The sequence below is a fragment of the Bos indicus x Bos taurus genome, chromosome 4, assembly GCF_003369695.1.
Source record: "Bos indicus x Bos taurus breed Angus x Brahman F1 hybrid chromosome 4, Bos_hybrid_MaternalHap_v2.0, whole genome shotgun sequence".
In the NCBI taxonomy this organism is placed as follows: Eukaryota; Metazoa; Chordata; class Mammalia; order Artiodactyla; family Bovidae; genus Bos; species Bos indicus x Bos taurus.
The window spans coordinates 84,155,378-84,178,523 of record NC_040079.1 but is presented as its reverse complement, the minus strand read 5'-3'; the positions used below and the strand labels follow the sequence as shown (position 1 = coordinate 84,178,523).

The following is a 23,146-nucleotide window of genomic DNA, read 5'->3' as shown; positions in this document are numbered from 1 at the left end:
CTGAGCTTGCCCAAACTCATGTCCATTGAATCAGTGATGCCATCTAACCATCTCATCCTCCGTTGTCCCCTTCTCCTCCTGCCTTCAATCTTTCCCAGCATCAGTTCAGTTCAGTTCAGTCGCTCAGTCGTGTGCGACTTTTTGCGACCCCATGAATCGCAGCACGCCAGGCCTTCCTGTCCATCACCAACTCCCAGAGTTCACTCAGACTCATGTCCATTGAGTCGGTGATGCCATCCAGCCATCTCATCCTCTGTCGTCCCCTTCTCCTCCTGCACCCAACCCCTCCCAGCGTCAGTCTTTTCCAATGAGTCAACTCTTCGCATGAGGTGGCCAAAGTACTGGAGTTTCAGCTTTAGCATCATTCCTTCCAAAGAACACCCAGGGCTGATTTCCTTTAGGATGGACTGGTTGGATCTCCTTGCAGTCCAAGGGACTCTCGAGAGTCTTCTCCAACACCACAGTTCAAAAGCATCAATTCTCCAGCGCTCAGCTTTCTTCACAGTCCAACTCTCACATCCATACATGACCACTGGAAAAACCATAGCCTTGACTAGACAGACCTTTGTTGGCAAAGTAATGTCTCTGCTTTTGAGTATGCTATCTAGGTTGGTCAAAACGTTCCTTCCAAGGAGTAAGCGTCTTTTAATTTCATGGCTGCAGTCACCATCTGCAGTGATTTTGGAGCCCCAAAAATTAAAGTCTGACACTGTTTCCACTGTTTCCCCATCTATTTCCCATGAAATGATGGGACCAGATGCCATGATCTTCATTTTCTGAATGTTGAGCTTTAAGCCAACTTTTTCACTCTCTTCTTTCACCTTCATCAGGAGGCTTTTTAGTTCCTCTTCACTTTCTGCCATAAGGGTGGTGTCATCTGCATATCTGAGGTTATTGATGTTTCTCCTGGAAATCTTGATTCCAGCTTGTGCTTCTTCCAGCCCAGTGTTTCTCATGATGGACTCTGCATATGAGTTAAATAAGTAGGGTGACAATATACAGCCTTGACGTACTCCTTTTCCTATGTGGAACCAGTCTGTTGTTCCATGTCCAGTCCTAACTGTTGCTTCCTGACCTGCATACAGGTTTCTCAAGAGGCAGGTCAGGTGGTCTGATATTCCCATCTCTTGAAGAATTTTCCACAGTTTATTGTGATCCACACAGTCAAAGTCTTTGGCATAGTCAAGAAAGCAGAAATAGATGTTTTTCTGGAACTCTCTTGCTTTTTTGATGATCCAGCAGATGCTCACAATTTGGTCTCTGGTTCCTCTGCTTTTTCTACAACCAGCTTGAACAACTGGAATTTCACGGTTCATGTATTGCTGAAGCCTGGCTTGCAGAATTTTGAGCATTACTTTACTAGCGTGTGAGATGAGTGCCATTGTGCAGTAGTTTTGAGCATTCTTTGGCATTGCCTTTCTTTGGGATTGGAATAAAAACTGACCTTTTCCAGTCCTGTGGCCACTGCTGAGTTTTCCAAATTTGCTGGCATATTGAGTGCAGCACTTTCACAGCATCATCTTTCAGGATTTGAAATAGCTCAACTGGAATTCCATCACCTCCACTAGCTTTGCTCGTAGTGACGCTTTCTAAGGTCCACTTGACTTCACCTTCCAGGATGTCTGGCTCTAGGTGAGTGATCACACCATCGTGATTATCTGGTCGTGAAGATCTTTTTTGTACAGTTCTTCTGTGTATTCTTGCCACCTCTTCTTAGTATCTTCTGCTTCTGTTAGGTCCATTCCATTTCTGTCCTTTATCGAGCCCATCTAGGTCTTTTCAAATGAGTCAGTTTTTCGTATCACGTGGCCAAAATATTGGAGTTTCAGCTTTACCATCAGCCCTTCCAATGAATATTCAGGGTCATTTCCTTTAGGACTGACTGGTTTGATCTTGCAGTCCAAGGAACTCTCAAGAGTCTTCTCCAACACTGCAATTAGAAAGCATCAATTCTTCAGCACTCAGCCTTTTTATGGTCCAACTCTCACAACTGTACATAACTGTTGGAAAAACAATAGCTTTGACCACATGGACCTTTGTTGTCAAAGTAATGTCTCTGCTTTTTAATATGCCGTCTAGGTTTGTCATAGCTTTTTTTCCAAGGAGCAATCATCTTTTAATTTCAAGCATCTTTTAATTTTTAATAATAAGAGGGATAGTATAACCTGGTCTGCCCTGGACATTTTCAGTTTACCTTTGCTGTTCTTTAACTCTGAGGTGTCCGAATTTAGACATAAATTATAGCTCTGTTTATGTGTAACTTAATTACCTAAGTTTAAATAATGACTGTCACTTATTTGTGACTTTGGTCAAACCTTTCTGAGCATTTAAATTTTTTCTCTAAAAATTTGGCATAAATTCTCTGGGGAATTTTCTGGCAGCCCAGTGCTTTCACTGCTGAGGGCCCAAATTCGATCCCTGGCCAGGAAACTAAGATCTCACATTCTGCATAGTGCAGCCAAAATAAATAAGTAACACATTTAAAAAATAAAAATAACAATTTGGCATAATAATAGTATCTGTTCGCATGGTGTTACAAGAATTAGATTGTATAGGGAAGTCTGATGAATGACAATTGTAAAAGCAATTCGGTGTCAATATTGTCATCACCCTCATCGTCATTACTCCTGAAGGTGAGAGAGGTAGCAAGTGGGACTAAAGACTTGGGTGCTCTGATTCTCTGACATCTGTTTAATACTTAGCATTTTGAGATATTAACCATCTGTTCTTCCTCTGTCTCTGTAATTCTGTGATCTTATCTATTCTAATAGCTTTAAATGTTTTCTCTGTTTTAGTGTTTTCTCAAACTGTATTTTCAACTTTTTCCTGTAACTGTGCTGTGCTTAATTGCTTAGTCATGTCCGACTCTTTTTGACCCCATGGACTGTAGCCCACCAGGCTCCTCTCTGTCCATGGGGATTCTCCAGTCAAGAACACTGGTGTGGATTGTCATGCCGTCCTCCAGGGGATCTTCCCACCCAGGGATTGAATGCAGGTCTCCTGCATTGCAGGTGGATTCTTTACCATCTGAGCCACCAGGGAAGCCCCAAAATACTGGAGTGGGTAGCCTATTCCTTCTCCACAGGATCTTCCAACCCAGGAACCAAACTGGGATCTCCTGCACGACAGGCGGATTCTTTACCAGCTGAGCTACCAGGGAAGCCCCTTCTTGTAACTAAGTTCTCTTTAAAATATTTATTTAAATGTCTTACATTTTCATCTCAGTTTAAACAAAAGGAACTAGTTGCCAAATATGGAAATAAGATATCTAAGCCTTGGCCTTGATTGTGCCATTGAAATCATTTGAGATTTATACAAGTTGTTTAGTGACCTTTTGCTTGAGTTTCTTTGAATAGTAAATAGATGTAGAAAACAATAATTGAATTTAAAATCTAAAATACTGGGAATCTAATTCAAAACTTTCTTGTTTTCCTTTTCTAAACTGCCCTCACCTATTTCCTGATTTTAATCTATCTTAACATTCTTAATTTCATCTACCCAGTAACCTTGAAGTTATCTTTAATTTCTTCCTCTCCTTTATCTCCCTTTGTCTAATCTATCACTAAGAGCCTTTACTTCCTTCAAAATATCAGTTGACCTTGTTTTTTCCATGGCCACCATCTTTCTTTAGGTCTCCATCACCTTGTCTCTGTTTTATTGCCCCTATCTTGTTTGTTAACCCTTTTCCCTATATCTGGTCTCTTCTGCTTCAAATTAATTTTATATAGCTTCTATCCTAGTCACTGCTATTAGGCACTTTTAAAGTATAATCTCAGTTAGTGGTATAATTTTGAGAGAATTACTATTTCCACTTTACAGTTGGGGGTAGATTAGAAATCAGATTAATAGTCTGTGGTGAGACAGTTATTGTGGGATTGAAACTCAGGTAGGTGTCTCTAGCTCTAGACACTTTATTCTTACCATTGTATGATACAGTCCACCAACCTAAATTCTGATCTTGTGATTGCCCATCTGCTGCTCTTGCAGCCTCATTACAATCAGGGTCCATATCGCCATGCCATGTTGGGCAACAGCAAACTGAAGATGTGCGTCTGCTTGTGGAGACCACAGCAAATAGAGAACATGTGGGTTAGGCAAGCAATGTGGAAGCCCTACACAGCTGTAGCCAATATTGTGAACATTTGCTAAGGGATAAGCTGGCCAGAATCAGGAGAGCACAATGCGTCAGGAGACTCAGTCTGTCAGAAGCTTCCTGGTCCAAGGAAACTATGGCAGGGCAAGGGAAAAATGGTAGAAACTATATGAGATTCTTGTAAAGACATGCTAAGGGAAAAGATTGACTTGGGGGGAGGGGCATTTCTATTCCCCATTTTCAGAAGTGGCTATTTTCCAGATATAGTCAGCCTAGTATCCAAAGATAGAGGCCAGAGGAGTCATCTGGATAGTGTCAGGAATACAGGGAGACAAAAAAGCAATGGTTGTTAAAGGAGCTATGTTTGGGGGTTAGACATTATCTTATTCAACCTTCAGTTCAGTTCAGTTCAGTAGCTCAGTCGTGACCGACTCTTTGAGACCCCATGAATCGCAGCACACCAGGACTCCCTGTCCATCACCAACTCCCGGAGTTCACTCAAACTCATGTTCATCAAGTCAGTGATGCCATCCAGCCATCTTATCCTCTGTCGTCCTCTTCTCCTCCTGCCCCAAATCCCTCCCAGCATCAGGGTCTTTTCCAATGAGTCAACTCTTCGTATGAGGTGGCCAATGGTCTGGTTGGATCTCCTTGCAGTTCAAGGGACTCTCAAGAGTCTTCTCCAACACCACAGTTCAAAAGCATCAATTCTTTGGTGCTCAGCTTTCTTCACAGTCCAACTCTCACATCCATACATGACCACTGGAAAAACCATAGCCTTGACTAGACGGACCTTTGTTGGCAAAGTAATGTCTCTGCTTTTGAATATGCTATCTAGATTTGTCTAAAGTGTACTTTTTATTAATTATGTACATAGCATAATCAGTGCAATACCTGTCATATATCACAGTGCAGTCCACAATCATATAATGCAATGTGTAAATTTTCTTGACTACTTATTTAGCATGTACATGTGAAACTCACTCCGGGGTTTTGTTCAATTACTAAGAACTGACAGGTACTTGATATTTCAAATAATGTCACCAGTGTCAATGTCTGACTACTTTCCTCTATATATTATTGCATCATTGATCACTTTGTCTAATCCAATGCCAGAAGACATAAGAAATATGAATACTGATTCCTTCTTTGAGAAATGAATCCATCTATTAAATCCATCGCCAGGAGGGTGAAAACTTGTGAAGGTGAACCCTATGGCTGTTCTAGACACAGTCTTAGGTACTTCCACACTTTTCTGTATCAACTTAATCTTAGAACACTTAAGGAAAGATACAAGTCAGAGGGATTATTCAAACACATTAGACGTTTTTCATGAGAATTTTGAGATAAAAGTAAGAAGTATGACCATTTGGATAATGAAAACAAACAATGACGCCTCCGTTGCATATGTTTCTGTTTTGTTTCCTGGAGTAGATGAGAACTTTTGTTTTAAAATTTTTATTTCCAACATGTGGAGGAAGTTTTCATTTGAAGTTTCTCTTGGAGTACTGTTGTCTATAAATTGTTTTCCACACAGAAGGATAGCATTTTTCAAAAGTGGTAGAAAAAGATACTACAAGAAGAAATAAAGGAAAATAAGCAACTCACTATGTCTTACGTCCTGTTGTAGATGTGCTCATCTGGATGAAACAATGTTCATAAGGAGAAATGAAAGTGATATGCATTTCATCAGGCCATATGGATGTATGCCATTTTCATTTGGCAGTGTCTCTTGATGTCATGCTAAAAGTTCATTTGTGAAAATGCACGATTTCAAACTCCATCCCTATTAAGGCATGTGTTTCAAATGCCAAATGGGAAAAATGTACTCTAATAAAGCACAGGTGTCTTGGGGTATGATTTTAAATTATTTAATACAACTATGCATGTCATATACTGGTGAAATGATATCTATTTTTACATAAACTTGGCAACAAGTCAGAAAAGAGTTTCTATCATAAAATACTAATATCAATATTCTAAGACATAGGACCTCAATTGAATCTGTGAGAAAGAAAACTCTCTTGCTTAAAACTGGTATTTATTTTTAACTCAAAATTACTTATTATTTAAATCACAGAATAGTGTACTGTTGGATACTAATGCTTTTTTTTTCATAATTAGATTTCTTCACGTAATAATAAATATTTGGCTTAAATACTTCCACCATTTAATTTGTTTATAGTACTCCAAAATAATTTTCTTACAGTAATAACTTTTTACATGAAAAAGAACCAACATTTAAGAGTCCAATAAGACCACAGTCACTGAATAAACACAGTAAGATCATTTATGTCATATATTAGTTGAAATTTAAAAGAAATACAACTTGGAAAAATATCTACTCTATTTTGCCCCACTAGTATTATAATTGGAGAAGGCAATGGCACCCCACTCTAGTACTGTTGCCCGGAAAATCCCATGGATGGAGGAGCCTGGTAGGCTGCAGTCCATGGGGTCGCTAAGAGTCAGACACAACTGAGTGATACTTTCCTGCATTGGAGAAGGAAATGGCAACCCACTCCAGTGTTCTTCCCTGGAGAATCCCAGGGACGGAGAAGCCTGGTAGGCAGCAGTCCATGGGGTCTCACAGAGTCGGACACGACTGAAGCGACGCAGCAATATTATAATGACATTTCTGGAATGGGGACTAGGATCATACTCTAACTTTTGACCTTTTCAAATGGCAATACCTGGCAACAACACCTGGATAATGTTTTGCATAGCCAAAGAGGCTCTTCTGTGCATTTCAACAATAGAATATGAATTAACATGTTTATTTGTATTGCTTTTAGGCAGAGTACATTCCGTTCTGTCATAAAGCTGTGTTTTGTTTGTTGAATTTCGCAAATAAGAGAACACCAATCAGCCCATATAACTGCTGCTTCCATCTGTGTGTCTGAGGAAAGTTTTACAAACAACTCTCTCTCAGAGTAAAAATCCTTTTTACCTGTAACGATTTTCTGTTTTAAATCACTGAGATCTCTTTTTCTCTCTGAAGAGAGAAGACTGCAAATTTTGTACCACTGTTATTTTTAAAACTATAAATTTAGCTCAGTCATGGGCTTTCATGGTGGCTCAGACAGTAAAGAATCTGTCTGTGATGTGGAAGACCCGGGTTTGATCCTGGGTTGGGAAGATCCCCTGGAGAAGGGAATGGCAACCCACTCCAGTATTCTTGCCTGGAGAATCCCATGGATAGAAGAGGGTGTACAGTCCATGGGGTTGCAAAGAGTTGGACCTGACTGAGTGACTAACACTTACTGTGTTATTTTTATTTTTATTTTTTTTTAATTTAATTTAATTTTATTTTTTAACTTTACAATATTGTATTGGTTTTGCCATATATTTAAAAGTATAAATTCAACTCAATCATGGCAATAGTTCTGATACTAAAATTACAAAGGGTCATCAGGCTGCAAAGAGGTAAGAACTATGATAAATTCTACTTGTGTCATCTCCATTTTAAGCTATGTATTTGTTGAGATAAAACAAGCCAATTGCATTCCTATAATTTCTGTATCAGTTCAGAAATCCTAGCTGTCCAAGGAACTCTCAAGAGTCTTCTCCAACACCACAGTTCAAAAGAATCAATTCTTCTGCACTCAGGTTTCTTTATAGTCCAACTCTCACACCCATACATGACTACTGGAAAAACCATAACTTTGACTAGATGGATCTTTGTTGGCAAAGTAACGTCTCTGCTTTTGAAGGTTGGTCATATCTTTTCTTAGGTTATGCCTAAGCTTGGTCATAACTTTTCTCCCAAGGAGTAAGCGTCTTTTAATTTCATGGCTGTAATCACCATCTGCAGTGATTTTGGAGCCCCCCAAAATAAAATCTGCCACTGTTTCCACTGTTTCTCCATCTGTTTGCCATGAAGTGATGGGATCAGATGGTATGATCTTAGTTTTCTGAATGTTGAGATTTAAGCCAACTTTTTCACTCTCCTCTTTCACTTTCATCAAGAAGCTTTTTAGTTCCTCTTCACTTTCTCCCATAAGGGTGGTGTCATCTGCATATTCAAGGTTATTGATATTTCTCCTAGCAGTCTTAATTCCAGCTTGTGCTTCATCCAGCCCAGCACTTCTCATAAGGTACTCAAGTTAAATAAGCAGGGTAACAATATACAGCCTTGACATATTCCTTTCCCTATTTGGAACCAGTCTGTTCTTCCATGTCCAGTTCTAACTGTTGCTTTCTGACCTACATACAGATTTTTAAAGAGGCAGATAAGATGGTCTGGTATTCCCATCTCTTACAGAATTTTCCACAGTTTGTTGTGTTCCACACAGTCAAAGGCTTTGGCATAGTCAATAAAGAAGAAATAGATGTTTTTCTGGAACTCTATTGCTTTTTTGATAATCCAGTGAATGTTGGCAATTTGATCTCTCATTCCTCTGCCTTTTCTAAATCCAGCTTGAACATCTGGAAGTTCACAGTTCACATACTGTTGAAGCCTGGCTTGGAGAATCAGAGCATTACTTTACTACTGTGTGAGATGAGTGCACTTGTGTGGTAGTTTGAGCATTCTTTGGCATTGCCTTTCTTTGGGATTGGAATGAAAACTGAACTTTTCAGTCCTGTGGCCACTGCTGTTTTCCAAATTTGCTGGCATATTGAGTGCAGCACTTTCACAGCATCATCTTTTAGGATTTGAAGTAACTCACCTGGAATTCCATCACCTCCACTAGCTTTGTTCATAGAGATGCTTCCTAAGGCCCACTTGACTTTGCATTCCAGGATGTCTGGCTCTAGGTGAGTGATCATGCCATCATGATTATCTGGGTCATGATCTTTTTTGTATTGTTCTTCTGTGTATTCCTGCCACCTCTTCTTAATATCTTCTGCTTCTGTTAGATCCATACCATTTCTGTCCTTTGTTGAGCCTATCTTTGCATGAAATGTTCCCGTGGTATCTCTAATTTTCTTGAAGAGATCTCTAGTCTTTCCCATTCGTTTTGTTTTCCTTTATTTCTTTGCACTGATCACTGAGGAAGGCTTTTTTATCTCTCTTTCTGTTCTTTGGAACTCTGCATTCAAATGGGTATACCTTTCCTTTTCGCTTTTCTTCTTTTCACAGCTATTTGTAAGGCCTCTTCAGACAGCCATTTTTGTTTTTTGCATGTATTTTTCTTGGGGATGTTCTTGATCCCTGTCTCCTGTATAATGTCATGAACCTCCATCCATAGTTCTTCAGGCATTCTGTCTATCAGATCTAATCCCTTGAATCTATTTGTCATTTCCACTGTATAATCCTAAGGGATTTGATTTTGGTCATACCTGAATGGTCTAGTGGTTTTCCCTACTTTCTTCAATTTTACTCTGAATTTGGCAATAAGGAGTTCATGATCTGAGCCATAGTCAGCTCCCGGTCTTGTTTTTGCTGACTGTATAGAACTTCTCCATCTTTGACCGTAAAGAATATAATCAATCTGATTTCAGTATTGACCATCTATCTGGTGACGTCCATTTGTAGAGTCTTCTTTTGTTTGTTTGAAGAGGGTGTTTGCTATGACCAGTGCATTTTCTTGGCAAAACTTTATTAGCCTTTGCCCTGCTTCATTCTCTACTCCAAGGCCAAAGTTGCCTGTTACTCCAGGGGTTTCTTGACTTCCTACTTTTGCATTCCAGTCCCCTTAAGGAAAAGGATATCTTTTGGGGGTGTTAATTCTAAAAGGTCTTGTAGGTCTTCATAGAACCATTTTAGCTTCTTCAGCATTACTGGTCATGGCGTAGACTCGGATTACCGTGATGTAGAATGGTTTGCCTTGGAAACAAACAGAGATCATTCTGTCATTTTTGAGATTGCATCCAAGTACTGCATTTTGGAGTCTTTTGTTGATTATGGTGGCTACTCCATTTCTTCTAAGAGATTCTTGTCCACAGTAGTAGATATAATGGTCATCTGAGTTAAATTCACCCATTTCAGTCCATTTTAGTTTGCTAATTCCTAAAATGTCAACGTTTACTCTTGCCATCTCCTATTTGACCACTTCCAATTTGCCTTGATTCATGGACCTAACATTCCAGGTTCCTATGCAATATTGCTCTTTATAGCATTGGACTTTGCTTCTATCACCAGTCACATCCACAGCTGGGTGCTGTTTTTGCTTTGGCTCCATCTCTTCATTCTTTCTGGAGTTATTTCTCCACTGATCTCCAGTAGCATATTGGGCACCTTCCCACCTGGGGAGATCATCTTTCTGTATAGTTTCCATTTTATTCCTTTTTTGTCCCAGTCTAATTATGAATAATTTGTATTAAAGTCTTCACTCCTCCTGTCCATCCATGCATCTGTGTGACTGACCTAGGGTTAATGAGTCCTGTCTATGTTCTTTTCCTGTATATGAAATGGTAATCTATGGCAGTGACTCTTAAACAAGGATTTTTACAAATCCTTGTAAAAAATCACCTATAGGGTTTTATTTATTTTGTTCATATATTTTAAAAATACACATGCCAGTGCAGCAGGAGATTTGTATCCAGGTAGTCGCATTGAATTGAGGCATCTGTAAATTCAAAAAGGTGCTATATATTATTATCAATACCTGATCTGTGCCTGTGGAAACCCACAATTGGTTGTCCTTTTCTCTTCTCATTGTTCCAATCGCTTTTCAAGTCATTGGAAACATCAAGACTGGGCCTTCTTATTAGCCATATCTTGGCCTTATGTCAGTATTTTCTTAATCCAGAATGTAACTGAAGCAAAGAGTCAATTCTTGCTCACTTTGTGTTCTTGATCCTAGAACTTTTTCTTGTTCTAAGTGCCTTTGCATATAGTAGTGATCAAATATATCCTTACTTTCCATGAATATGCTGAAATCCTAATGCTACATTTATAAGAAATTTTGTTTCCACAGAGAATTTTTTTAAAGAAAACATGATATGTTTAAATCAAATATGAATTTGTGACTAGAAAAGAATTTTAACTTTGCTCAGATATTCAAAACTATTTGTGATGTATCAACAATTTAAAAGCAGGGCTGGAGGGAAAAACAAAAATCCTTCAGTAGAATTGTTAATGGACCTTGCTAACTTAAGATTAATTAAAAAATAAAAGTTTTTAAATGCTACATGATTTTCTAAAAATTTTTTTGTGTAATTTAGAACCATATCAAAATGAGATTATTGAGAGCATAAAAATCCACTGGAGTTCTAAGTTCCAGGGAAAGAACAGGGGAATAACAAAGAATAAAAGGGAGAAAGTTCATGCACATACTTCCCACCCACCCACCCCAGTCTTTTCCTCTTAAGGTTTCACATTTAAGCAGAGAAGAGACTGGATGGGAGACCCAGGGTTGACCCAGAGAGGCTGCGATGATAAAGACTGAACTACTCATCACTTAGAATCAAACTTTAACTTTTGTCTGTTGAAGGAGTCTATTATGAAGTGTTGTTTGCTGGGCTACTGATCAACTGTTCTGTATTTGCAGGGGCATGGTTTTTAATACCGTGGGGTACCCGGCAATCAGGGCCCTGATCAAAACAAAGGCAGTGTTACTTTTTCACCTCCTACTTATTATATTTATTTTTTGGGAAACTTTGTTTTCTCTCGTTCCTGCTTCTACATCCTAAACAGTGCTCATTGCTTTCTTCCAGGCATCTTGTATATTCTACTTAATTGAAGTCCTTTACTCCCAATTAACCAATTTTTGTCTTTGCTTTAATCAAATGATTTTTATTAATCAAAGTGTTTATTTCTGAACTAGTATCATCCAATTACAGATCTGTTACTCCCAGATCTGTATGTTAACCATATAAATGGTTAACTCCCATTTATATAAAACTAAGACTTAAAAGGCCAAGTACTTTTTAAACAAGGCATTAGTAACCCAAATTGACTTGTCACTGATGCAACTGCAAAGGAGTTAATTGTATTGTCATTATTTTTTTGCTTGATATGCATCATGGACAATTTTCCCTGCCAGTACATTTAGAATTGCTTCATTTTTAATAACTACATGTTATACTATTGATACCAATTGTGTGAATATGCTCAATTTTCCATCATCTCTTGTTTGTGGCCCTAATCATTATTATTATCATCCCAGTCATTTTAATAATGAATAACATTTATTTAATCCTTATTATGTATCAGACACTACTGGATAGTAAATGCTTTATATGTATTAATTTACTTGATTATCATATTAGTGACCCTAGATATGATGATATTGGTAACCTCATATTAGGTATGAGAAAATTGAGGAATAAGTGGCAGAGACAGGATATAAACTTGGAAAGAGTGTCCTCAGAGCCAACACTGAAGTCAACCCAAGCATTTTACTGGTTGGTTGAATATTTTTTGGCAGTTACACAAACTATAGCAAATAACATCGTAATATATCAAAATCTGAGATAAGTTTATAGTTTTTCCTTAGCTCTTCATAATGGAAACTGGTTAAAAAAAGCAGTCATAAAAAAGGAAAATATTAAAGTCCAATCATAAACAAGGAAAATATAAAATCATTGACTCTCTAGGTTTGAAAAAATGACTTTATGTGTAATTCAGTTGAATTGAGATAATTATTAATCTCAGCCAGTCATGTTCTCACCTGGTCTCTGGAGTCCTAAAGAACTTGTTCAAGACTTCTTTGTGCTAATACCTGTTTCTACTTTGTGTCATGTTTATTATGCATATGCTTCATTTCCGCATTTCATTCATGTTTTTTATTCTGCTGCTAATTGTTTTACATACAAAAGATACTAGTATTATTGTAGCTGAATTATTTCAGTATTTTAATGTAGAGCTTCTTTTCTTCCTAACAGGAGCAAAATTTATTGGAACTTTCCCCATCCCAGACACCTATAATCCAGATGATGATAAAGTATATTTCTTTTTTCGTGAATCATCTCAAGAAGGAAGTACTTCTGATAAGACCATCCTTTCTCGAGTTGGAAGAGTTTGTAAGGTAAGATATATTTGTTTTACTTTAGGCATATGTGTATATGTATGAATAATTAACCATGTAATTTTGAAGTTAATCCCATTATTCCTAAATGGCAGAGTAAATTCATGTTATCCTATACGTATAATTTTTGAGATCCAAAAGGGAAAAGAATTAAAAATTTTCCAATGTTAAAAATTATTTTTTCCAATCCCTGAGCTGTTTGCAGGTTTGAGTTAACTCTGCTTGGCAGTTTGCTCCTTTTATTGGTGGGCTGTACCTCTGCCAGTTATCACTATTCCCAGTAAGACCACTGCATTGTCCTGATCCATGGACATTAAAATGTTTTGTACATTAAATAATCTTATTTTTAAATAGAAAGTAACAGCATCACTAGCAGAATCATATCCCATATTTTTTAATCAAAACACATCACATGTAAAATTATATATTTTTGCATAATAAGTTGAAAATGTGGTTGTAATCTTACTATTTAGATATTTTCTAGAGCATTAATCTAGATTAGGTTCTGAGAGAAAAACATGATAAGAAGGAAACACAAATAAACCAAAAAATAAAACATTTATTTTGAAGAAAACTGAAATTTTTAATACTACCATTTTGTGGAAATTACAAGAAAACAGAAACTCTATGAAACACTTCCATTTTGTGCCGTCAAAGTTGTCATGTAAATAAATACAAGCTTTACAGAATAAAAATACTACTGCAATCATACTTTACAGCATATTCTTTTGTTAGTTGGATTTATCTTCACTAAAATCACTTTTCTTAAATATCCAGACACCTTCGGCATTAACTCAGTTATTAAGAGGAAGAGCTGTTAACTTAATAAATACTCTCAGCGGGAAGGTTTCTTTGGTCTTGTACAAACTTTTCATTTTCTTCCATCTGAGCCTATTACTTTTTTTTCTCAACCTGTGCCCTCAGGCTTTTGAACACTTTCAGGGACAGAAATACAAACCTGCATTGCCCTTAAGAGTGCTAATGAAAACACAGTTTTTGAAAGAGGCCAAACTTGTGAATGCAGATCATTCTTTATCTAGCGTCCTAGCCAGTAATGCTGTCTCCCATTGATCCCTTCACCCCCAGGGGACAGTCTCTGAAAAGCATCCTCATTCTTTCAGAGTCTTAAGAATTCACAGTCATTTCTCTTGAAGTCTCTCTCCTGGAGATGAATGGCCATTGCTTGGAGTAGTCATAGTATGTGAGTGTACTGAAGCATGCCTTAGCACAACAGTACCCCAGCCCGGAGGCTGTGCTGTGGATGGACATCATTTGTATAAATGAACCACGATAAGTATGTCACAAGAGATTTACAACAGTTAGATGTATTTTAACAGTCACTTTGTGATGAACACATATAACAAGTATTAGCTTTGTGAACGAGTCCAATACTTATTTCTTGATAGGTTGATTCCATTTGATAGAAATTTGTTTATAACAAAGTCATGTTTTTACCCTCATATTAAATATACTGAAAGTTGACTTTAGAGGTGGAGAAATACATAGGTTGCCCCATTTATACATTTGTATTATAAAAATATAATCTAGACTTTAAGTATCAGCATGGGTTATTTTATTTATGAACAAACTCCTATAGAACTAAAAAAACAGAGACTAAAATATGAGTCTTTCCATCACAAAAAACTTCTGAGACCACACAGCAAGATTTTGCCGTGCTATTGTGTTTGGATAAAAAAAGCTAACAAATTGTGAGATCAAATAAGAACATGTGATGGATGAATTTCCTTAAAAAAAATAAGGAGATAATAGTGGTTATTCTTTTTTTTTTTTTTGAAGGTTAAGTGACTTCTTTATTTATTTAAATTTAAATTGATTTATTTTAATTGGAGGCTAATTACTTTACAATATTGTATTGGTTTTGCCATACATCAACATGAATCCTCCAGGTGTACACATGTTCCCAATCCTGAACCCCCCTCCCACCTCCCTCCTGGTACCATCCCTCTGGGTCATCCTAGTGCACCAGCCCCAAGCATCCAAGATGGTAACAATAACCCTGTATGCGAGACAGCAAAAGAGGTTATTCTTAAATTGATGCATCTCTTTACTCAATCCCTGTCTTCAGTTAACACCTTCTTCAGAATTTCCTGCCACACATATGACCTACTGGTCAGTGTTTACAATATTTGGCTCTAAATGCATCTTTGTAATTTCTTAATTTCCTTCCTGCCCTGTCCAAGTTTTTAACTTGCCTAATAATTTAGGATTAGCTTAGTAAAAAGTGAGCACTCCTAAGTAAAGATTTCACTGACAAGATTAAAAATGATTTGAAATCTTAAAAAAAAAGTCCTTTTTCGCATACAAAATATTTTTGTGACAGTTTTGGGAATATATTTATTTCTCTGTTTCTTTTTTTTTTTTTTTTTTTACTCCAGGAGGTTATTATAATACTGTTTTTCTGTTTTCAACAAATAGTAACATAATGTATGTCTATGCTGTGAAACAAAATGATGGTCAATTAACAAAGATCTAAGAAGGAAGAGAACATGCTAGAGAGAGTTAAGACTAACTGTGTCCACTGTACTGAATTTACAAAGCTTTTCAGTAACATGAGAGTCCTTTATACTATTTGTTCCACCAGGATATCCTTATTCCACAAGGATATTTTTTAGGAAATATTAAGCTTTTGTTGTTCTTGTTGTTCTTGTTTTGTTTTCTTTTCTGGGGGCTTCCTTTGTAGCTCAGCTGGTCAAGAAATGCCTGCAATGCAGGAGACCCCAGTTCAGTTCCTAGGTTGGGAAGATCTGCTGGAGAAGGGATAGGCTACCCACCCCAGTATTCCTGGGCTTCCCTGGTGGCTCAGGTGTTAAAGAATCTGCCCACAATGCGGGAGACCTGGGTTCAATCCCTGGGTTGGAAAGATTCCCCTAAAAAAGGGAATGGCTACCCACTCCAATATTCTGGCCTAGATAATTCCATGGACTATACAGGTCACAAAGAGTCAGACACAACTGAGAGACTTTCATTTTCAGTTTTACCTGAGAACTTTCAGCCCAGTGAAAAACTGTTGACATTTTCAGAGCTCCCTACCTCTACAGCTACTAAAGTAAAAGTTGTTTTATTGACCTGACAAAAGAATTACTATTAGACTGAGTGGTAGAGGAACTGGATATCAAATTGCCAACATCTGCTAGATCATTGGGAAAACTAGAGAGTTCCAGAAAAACATCTATTTCTGCTTTATTGACTATGCCAAAGCCTTTGACTGTGTGGATCACAATAAACTGTCGAAAATTCTGAAAGAGATGGGAATACCAGACCACCTGACCTGCCTCTTGAGAAACCTATATGCAGGTCAGGAAGCAACAGTTAGAACTGGACATGGAACAACAGACTGGTTCCAAATAGGAAAAGGAGTACGTCAAGGCTATATATTGTCACCCTGCTTAATTAACTTATATGCAGGGTACATCATGAGAAACGCTGGGCTGGATGAAGCACAAGCTGGAATCAAGATTGCTGGGAGAAGTATCAATAACCTCAGATATGCAGATGACACCACCCTTATAGCAGAAAGTGAAGAGGAACTACAAGCCTCTTGATGAAGGTGAAAGAGGAGAGTGGAAACGTTGGCTTAAAGCTCAACATTCAGAAAACTAAGATCATGGCATCCAGTCCCATCACTTCATGGCAAATAGATGGGGAAACAGTGGAAACAGTGTCAGACTTTATTTTTGGGGGCTCCAAAATCACTGCAGATGGTGACTGCAACCATGAAATTAAAAGACGCTTACTCCTTGGAAGGAAAGTTTTGACCAAACTAGACAGCATATTAAAAAGCAGAGACATTACTTTGTCAACAGAGGTCCATCTAGTCAAGGCTATGGTTTTTCTAATAGTCATATAAGGATGTGAAAGTTGGACTATAAAGAAAGCTGAGTGCAGAATAATTAATGCTTTTGAACCATGGTGTTGGAGAAGACTCTTGAGAGTCCCTTGGACTACAAAGAGAGCCAGCCAGTCCATCCTAAAGGATATCAGTCCTGGGTGTTCATTGGAAGGACTGATGCTAAAGCTGAAACTCCAGTAATTTGGCCACCTGAGACGAAGAGCTGACTCATTTGAAAAGACCCTGATTCTAGGAAAGATTGAGGGAGGGAGGAGAAGGAGACCACAGAGGATAAGATGGTTGGATGGCATCACTGACTCAATGGGCATGAGTTTGGGTAGACTCTGGGAGTTGGTGATGGACAGGGAGGCCTGGCGTCCTGCAGTTCATGGAGTCACAAAGAGTCAGACATGACTGAGTGACTTAACTGACTGAGTGGTATATTGTGATGGGCAGGGAGGAGATTTTGGAAATAGGCAAAAGTTACACAAAAGTGAACAAAGGACTGTTTACACAATAAGGGTGAATCTTTTTGTAACCCATTCCTTTATTATTTTATCATTTCATTATTTCAACAACAAAACATAAGTTCTGTGCAAACTGCAGTATACTAGATGCTGGGAAGTAAGTAAATTACTGTCCATCTTCTTTAATACCTTACAATACAGGTGAGGGTAATTGAGATACAAGCAAATAATCACAGTGGAAGGAAAGTTATGACCAACTTAGGTAGCATATTCAAAAGCAGAGACATTACTTTGCCAACAAAGGTTCGTCTAGTCAAGGCTATGGTTTTTCCTATGGTCATTATGGATGTGAGAGTTGGACTGTGAAGAAGGCTGAGCGCCGAAGAATTGATGCTTTTGAACTGTGGTGTTGGAGAAGACTCTTGAGGGTCCCTTGGACTGCAAGGAGATCCAACCAGTCCATTCTGAAGGAGATCAGCCCTGGGATTTTTTTGGAAGGAATGATGCTAAAGCTGAAACTCCAGTACTTTGGCCACCTCATGCAAAGAGTTGACTCATTGGAAAAGACTCTGGTGCTGGGAGGGATTGTGGGCAGGAGGAGAAGGGGATGACAGAGGATGAGATGGCTGGATGGCATCACCGACTCAATGGACGTGAGTCTGAATGAACTCTGGGAGTTGGTGATGGACAGGGAGGCCTGGCATGCTGCAATTCATGGGGTCACAAAGAGTCGGACACGACTGAGCGACTGAACTGAATGTGATCAAGGTCAGACTGAGAACTCTATGCACTTCATGAAGCCTAATAATTGAGAGGTAGAAGGACTACACCAAGGGCAGGAAAGGAGGATAGGCATTTCAGGCAGCCTTGTGACAAAATACATTTTGTTTACAGAACAGTGATATCTTGTTGTCAGTGGAAATTGAGAGATGGTGGGGAGCAATGTTATCTCTTAAATTGTGGTTAATTGGATGATAAACAGTATTATTTTCATATTAAAGAGTTTCAATTCTATCATTCAGACAATGAGTAGTTATAAATGTTTTTAGGAAGAGAAGTGACCTCTAGGTATTTAACAGTTCTTTGAGGAATGCATCTGCATTGAGAAATATTTGTGACTGAGAGACCTGTTAGGTAGTTTCCCAAAGAAAGTAAGAATGAAGAGATAAGGTAAGTTCAAGAGATATTTTTAAAATAGAATGTATGTTAATTTCTAAAAGGTCCTAAATTTACTACCACTCTTTTATTTATTGCTTGGTGTAGAAAAGCGTTGTCCAATAGAACTTGCTGCAATGATGGGAATGTTCTGTATCAGAATGTTCTGTATCAGAATGTTCTCTATAGCATAGTAGCCAGGTGGCTATTAGTGATCACATACGCCTAATATGACTAATATAGCTAAAGAACTTAATTTTTGGTGTTATTTAATTTTAATTAATTGCAATTTAAATAGCCTTGTATGATTAGTGGCTACAATATAAATATAGACTATCAAAACATTCATTTACTTAACACATTTATTGGTAACCAGCCTTCTACAGGGCATTTCTAAACAATAGTCTGATAGAAGTCTTAAAAAAATCACACTTGGGCTCACTGAGCTTATAACCTAGTGCATGATATATGAATGAAACAAGAAAGCACATAGATTGACACATAATTGGAAGGTGTGATAAATGCTATAATGGAAAAATCACAGGGTGCAATTGGAAAAATAAGTAAACTTTAGATTGGAAATGGAGGGTCTTTCTGAGAAATTGACTTTTGAATCAGATGATAAAAATGATTAGGAAGTTGTAGGGCAAAGGTGACAGGGATGATGAAGAACATCACAGGCAGAAGGAAGAGCGCATGTGAAATCTCAGAGGTGGGAAAAAACACTTAAGAAATAAAAAGAGGTTTACTGTGATTGGAGCAAAACAGATGCATTGAAAATGAGCAGGATAGTGGTCATTTCCTTTTAAACAATGTATAAAATTTCACCAGTCTTCAGAAGTCTTATTTCCCCAACCATAATTAGAATTGACTGATACTGCAGGTATTGACTCCATGATGTATATGAAAGGCTGCCACAACTTCCTGTCTTACTGGATCCTCCATGCATTTTAATTCTCCCTTACTGCTGTTCCAGAGACCTTGATACCAGTCGTGTAGAAAAGAGACTCCTATACTCTTAGTAACTGTGGTTACCAGAAGATAAGGCAGATATTAGGAAAATGCACAAAGAGATACATTCTGATATTTAAGATAAGAAACACCAAGAAAAGTTTATGGGCATAAATTTTATATTTGACCATATTGAACTTGATGTTCTCAGTTATGCTGCCATAATAACCAGTTGAAAATATAAAACCTGAGACTCAGTAATGTCTAGATTCATGAATGTGGAAATCACCAGTGTATTGGTAGTTCTTGAAGTCATGGCAATGTCTGAAATTGCCCAGGAAGATTTGTAGTACAAGATCAAAGGGCAAGGACAAAATCCTGAGGGACAATAACATTTGAGAAAGAGCAGAGTGAAATGTTCACAAAGGCATTGAGAAGGAATAGTTTGATAGCAGGTAGAGAACTAGACAAGAATGTTGTCAAAAGTCAGGGATAGAAACTGTTTGAAGAAGAAAGTAATGTCAGATACTGACATGTCTGACATTGTCAGGTATAATTATGACTAAAATTCAGGTATTAGTTTTGGCAGTAAGAATATAATCAGTAACTTTTGCCCAAATGATACAAATCATTTGCCCAATTTAAAGTGAAATCTAGGCTTACATCTCTGCTGTACTTTTTTTCTAGCTCAGTTTCTTAGCCTAGATAATGAGGACACTCAATTCTTCCATGACTGGTTTACCACACAAATGAAAGGCTTGAATGGGATCACATAAATTTGGATATGACAGATACAGAGGAAAGTACTAGAAAACAAGGGATACTTATACAGTGTTCAAGCAGTTAACCATCTAAGAGATTGACATGTAAGTAATGTGAGTACATGATCATACTGTCTTAAATTACATGTCAAAAATCATGCATACACACACATCATATGCACACACTTTTGGAGTCAGATCAATTAACTACTTAGGAATGTGAGATAATAGTGTGTGTATATTGTGGGGGGTTTGGTGGTGGTGAGAGGCAGATTAGTTACTGAGAAGAGATGATGGTATTTTACTAATTTTAAATGTTAAAATTATGATTATTACTTTCCCATCATTTTTAGCAATATTTGTGCTTTGAGGATGGATCTTATTTCTGCATAGAGTCAAAGAATTTGCAGACATCTCCTGGTGGCTCAGATGGTAAAGAATCTGCCTGCAATGTGGTAGACCTGGGTTCAATCCTTGGGTTGGGAAGTTCCCCTGGAGAAGGGAATGGCAACCTGCTCCAGTATTTTTGTCTGGAAAATCTCATGCACAGAGGAGCCTGGTGGAGTACAGTCCATGGGGTCACAAAGAGTCAAACATGACTAAGCAACTAACACCCACTGGTGAAAATTATGTGAACAATTTAAACAATGCAAATTTTAGACAAGAAATAGGAATGAGAGATTCACTAAATAGTAAAGAAACTCACCTAGAAGATAATTTCATAGGATGCTGTTGATCAATGACAGCCTCAGGAGAGTAAGTACCTTCATTCAAAGAATCTCTTCAAAGAGAGTATGATTATCATTATAAATGGCAGTAAATCTAACGAATTGTTTTCCAGTAGTGTCACTACATTCTAGTCAAACTACTTATTCAGTTTTCTCAAATTTAAAATAAGGTGTTTAGCCTAGAGTGTTTTTTAAAGTCTTTGCCAGGCTCTATAATTCTTGGATTTGAACAGTCAGTATTTTCAAGTACTAAATGGTGCACCTTATACCGTGGACTGCTCCCATGATGGTAAATTACACAAATCTTTGTGGTGAGGTAATAAATGCTAACTGAAATAGTAGGTGAAACTGCATGAAATAAACCTTCTGAAAAGATTTATGTCTATTTACTTTGCAAGCTAGTCCTTTCTGATGTGATGTTTATTACTGTGTGTGTGTGTCTGTCTGTCTGTCTGTCTGTGTTTCTTTTCAAAACCCACCTTGTAATGTATGGAAATACCAGTCAGGTTAGTGGAGCTTGCTTGCAACTTTCTGCCTCAAGTTTGTTTTGCATTATTTTTGGATTCTATTCATTTAGCTTACTTATGCTAGCCACTCCAGATTCCAGCTGCAGGTTGTGCCAGCTCTCTTTTTGTCCTGCGGTATTTCCTTTTGTCCACGCCAGGAATTCAGCTTGGATGGACCTTTCACATAACTTGCCTGGGGGTCTAATTAATAGCCCTTTTGCTTCGATTCTACTTGCATTGTCTATTTTGATATATGGTCCTATTTGGACAATTACTGCCTTTGAAGATTTGTGTTTTTAGGCTGATGACACTTTCGTATTTATTGATCTCCCTCTTGTTTCTTTTTTTGCTTACTTACAGCTTGTCGCTTACAACCTAATGAGAGATTTAGAGCCCAGAGTTACAGATGTGCTTTTGCTTCACTTCCATCTGTTTTCCTGTCAGAAATTCCTAGGCAAGGGTTTATACTTTTGGCTATAGCTTTTTTTTACTTTTTTTTAAATTTAATGAACTCTGATCCTACCTGAAAAAGACTGCAGAATGTGCCTAGATATGCCTAAATTTACTCTGTTAAACCTTCTTAGACAGTGATTTTTTGAACACAGTGTATTACCCGAGTCCTGCATTACTAATAATCTTTTTGAAGTAGTTAGAAAAACATGTTCTCCATTTTGGTTCTCCAACGACAAATCAAAAACAATCATCTCTAAACACTAGAGTTCTTTTCAAAAGAAAAGAAAAGAAATTTTTTTTCTTGAAATCCTATTCAGAAGTTATCCCTTCAAAACCACCATGTTCAATATCTGTCATCCAAGTTTTTTGTTTGTTTTTTCTTCTCCCCTTTGAGATATTCAAGTTTCCCTAGTTTTGCTTCTTTTATTACCAAGGTATTTCAAGATTATTAGTAGATAAATAGAAGACTCATTATTATTTTTCTTTTCTGCTTTTATTTTTAGTGGTCATAACGTGTTTTGCATCTCTATGAAATAGTTAAAGGAAACACAGTTAGGACATATTGTTGAAGAAGTCATATGCAGAAAAGGAAAGTAAAACATAGTTTTCTCATTTGATTCAGTGGGTTTCACGTCACTATTTTCCATGAGTTCTTTAATGTATTAGAATATCCTCATTTAAGCTCTTCCTCGCAGTATAACAATGTATTTTAATACATATGGTATGTCTTTCTAATTGGTCTCCTGGGAATCTTACTCTGGTTTTGACTTTTTATTTCTACCACATGATGATCATAGTTTCAAGCTTCTAAATAGGCCATCCTGCATTTGGATCACCCTTATCATTATTGACATATATAGCCTATTTAGATCATCCATATTAAGTTTACCATTTCTAAATTTTGTCCCTAGAATAATTCAGTGAAGAGTGAGGCACCCAGAGAGAAATACATTGAACAATTGCTCTGAAATGTTAGTTACTATGATCTTATCTCCAGAATTTCCTGGTGCAAATGGGTGATTTGAAGCTATATCTCAATACAAGATTATTTAAAATCTGCAAGGTACAGCAGTTATAAATGACAAATCAGATACAGAATATGAGTGATGTTTTAAAATATTATTCAACAGGCATTAAAGACACAGAAGTATTAACTTGCCTTGATATTTTTGAATTTGTAAAAAGGATCAATAGAAAGCCTGTATGTTTATCTCAATGTGATAGTGTCAGTTATAGAAAAAAAATGTTTTGTATTTTAATATTTAGA

The 23,146-nt window shown here is 37.4% G+C and overlaps 1 protein-coding gene across 1 annotated transcript in view; it reads left to right on the top strand.

Moving 5' to 3' along the window:
• SEMA3D (semaphorin 3D) overlaps positions 1 to 23,146 on the top strand; it is a 230,541-nt gene that overhangs the window by 153,593 nt on the left and 53,802 nt on the right. The window contains exon 9 of the mRNA XM_027539842.1: positions 12,866 to 13,008. Within this exon, the coding sequence (XP_027395643.1) occupies positions 12,866 to 13,008 (143 nt within the window). The remainder of the gene's footprint in view (positions 1 to 12,865; positions 13,009 to 23,146) is intronic.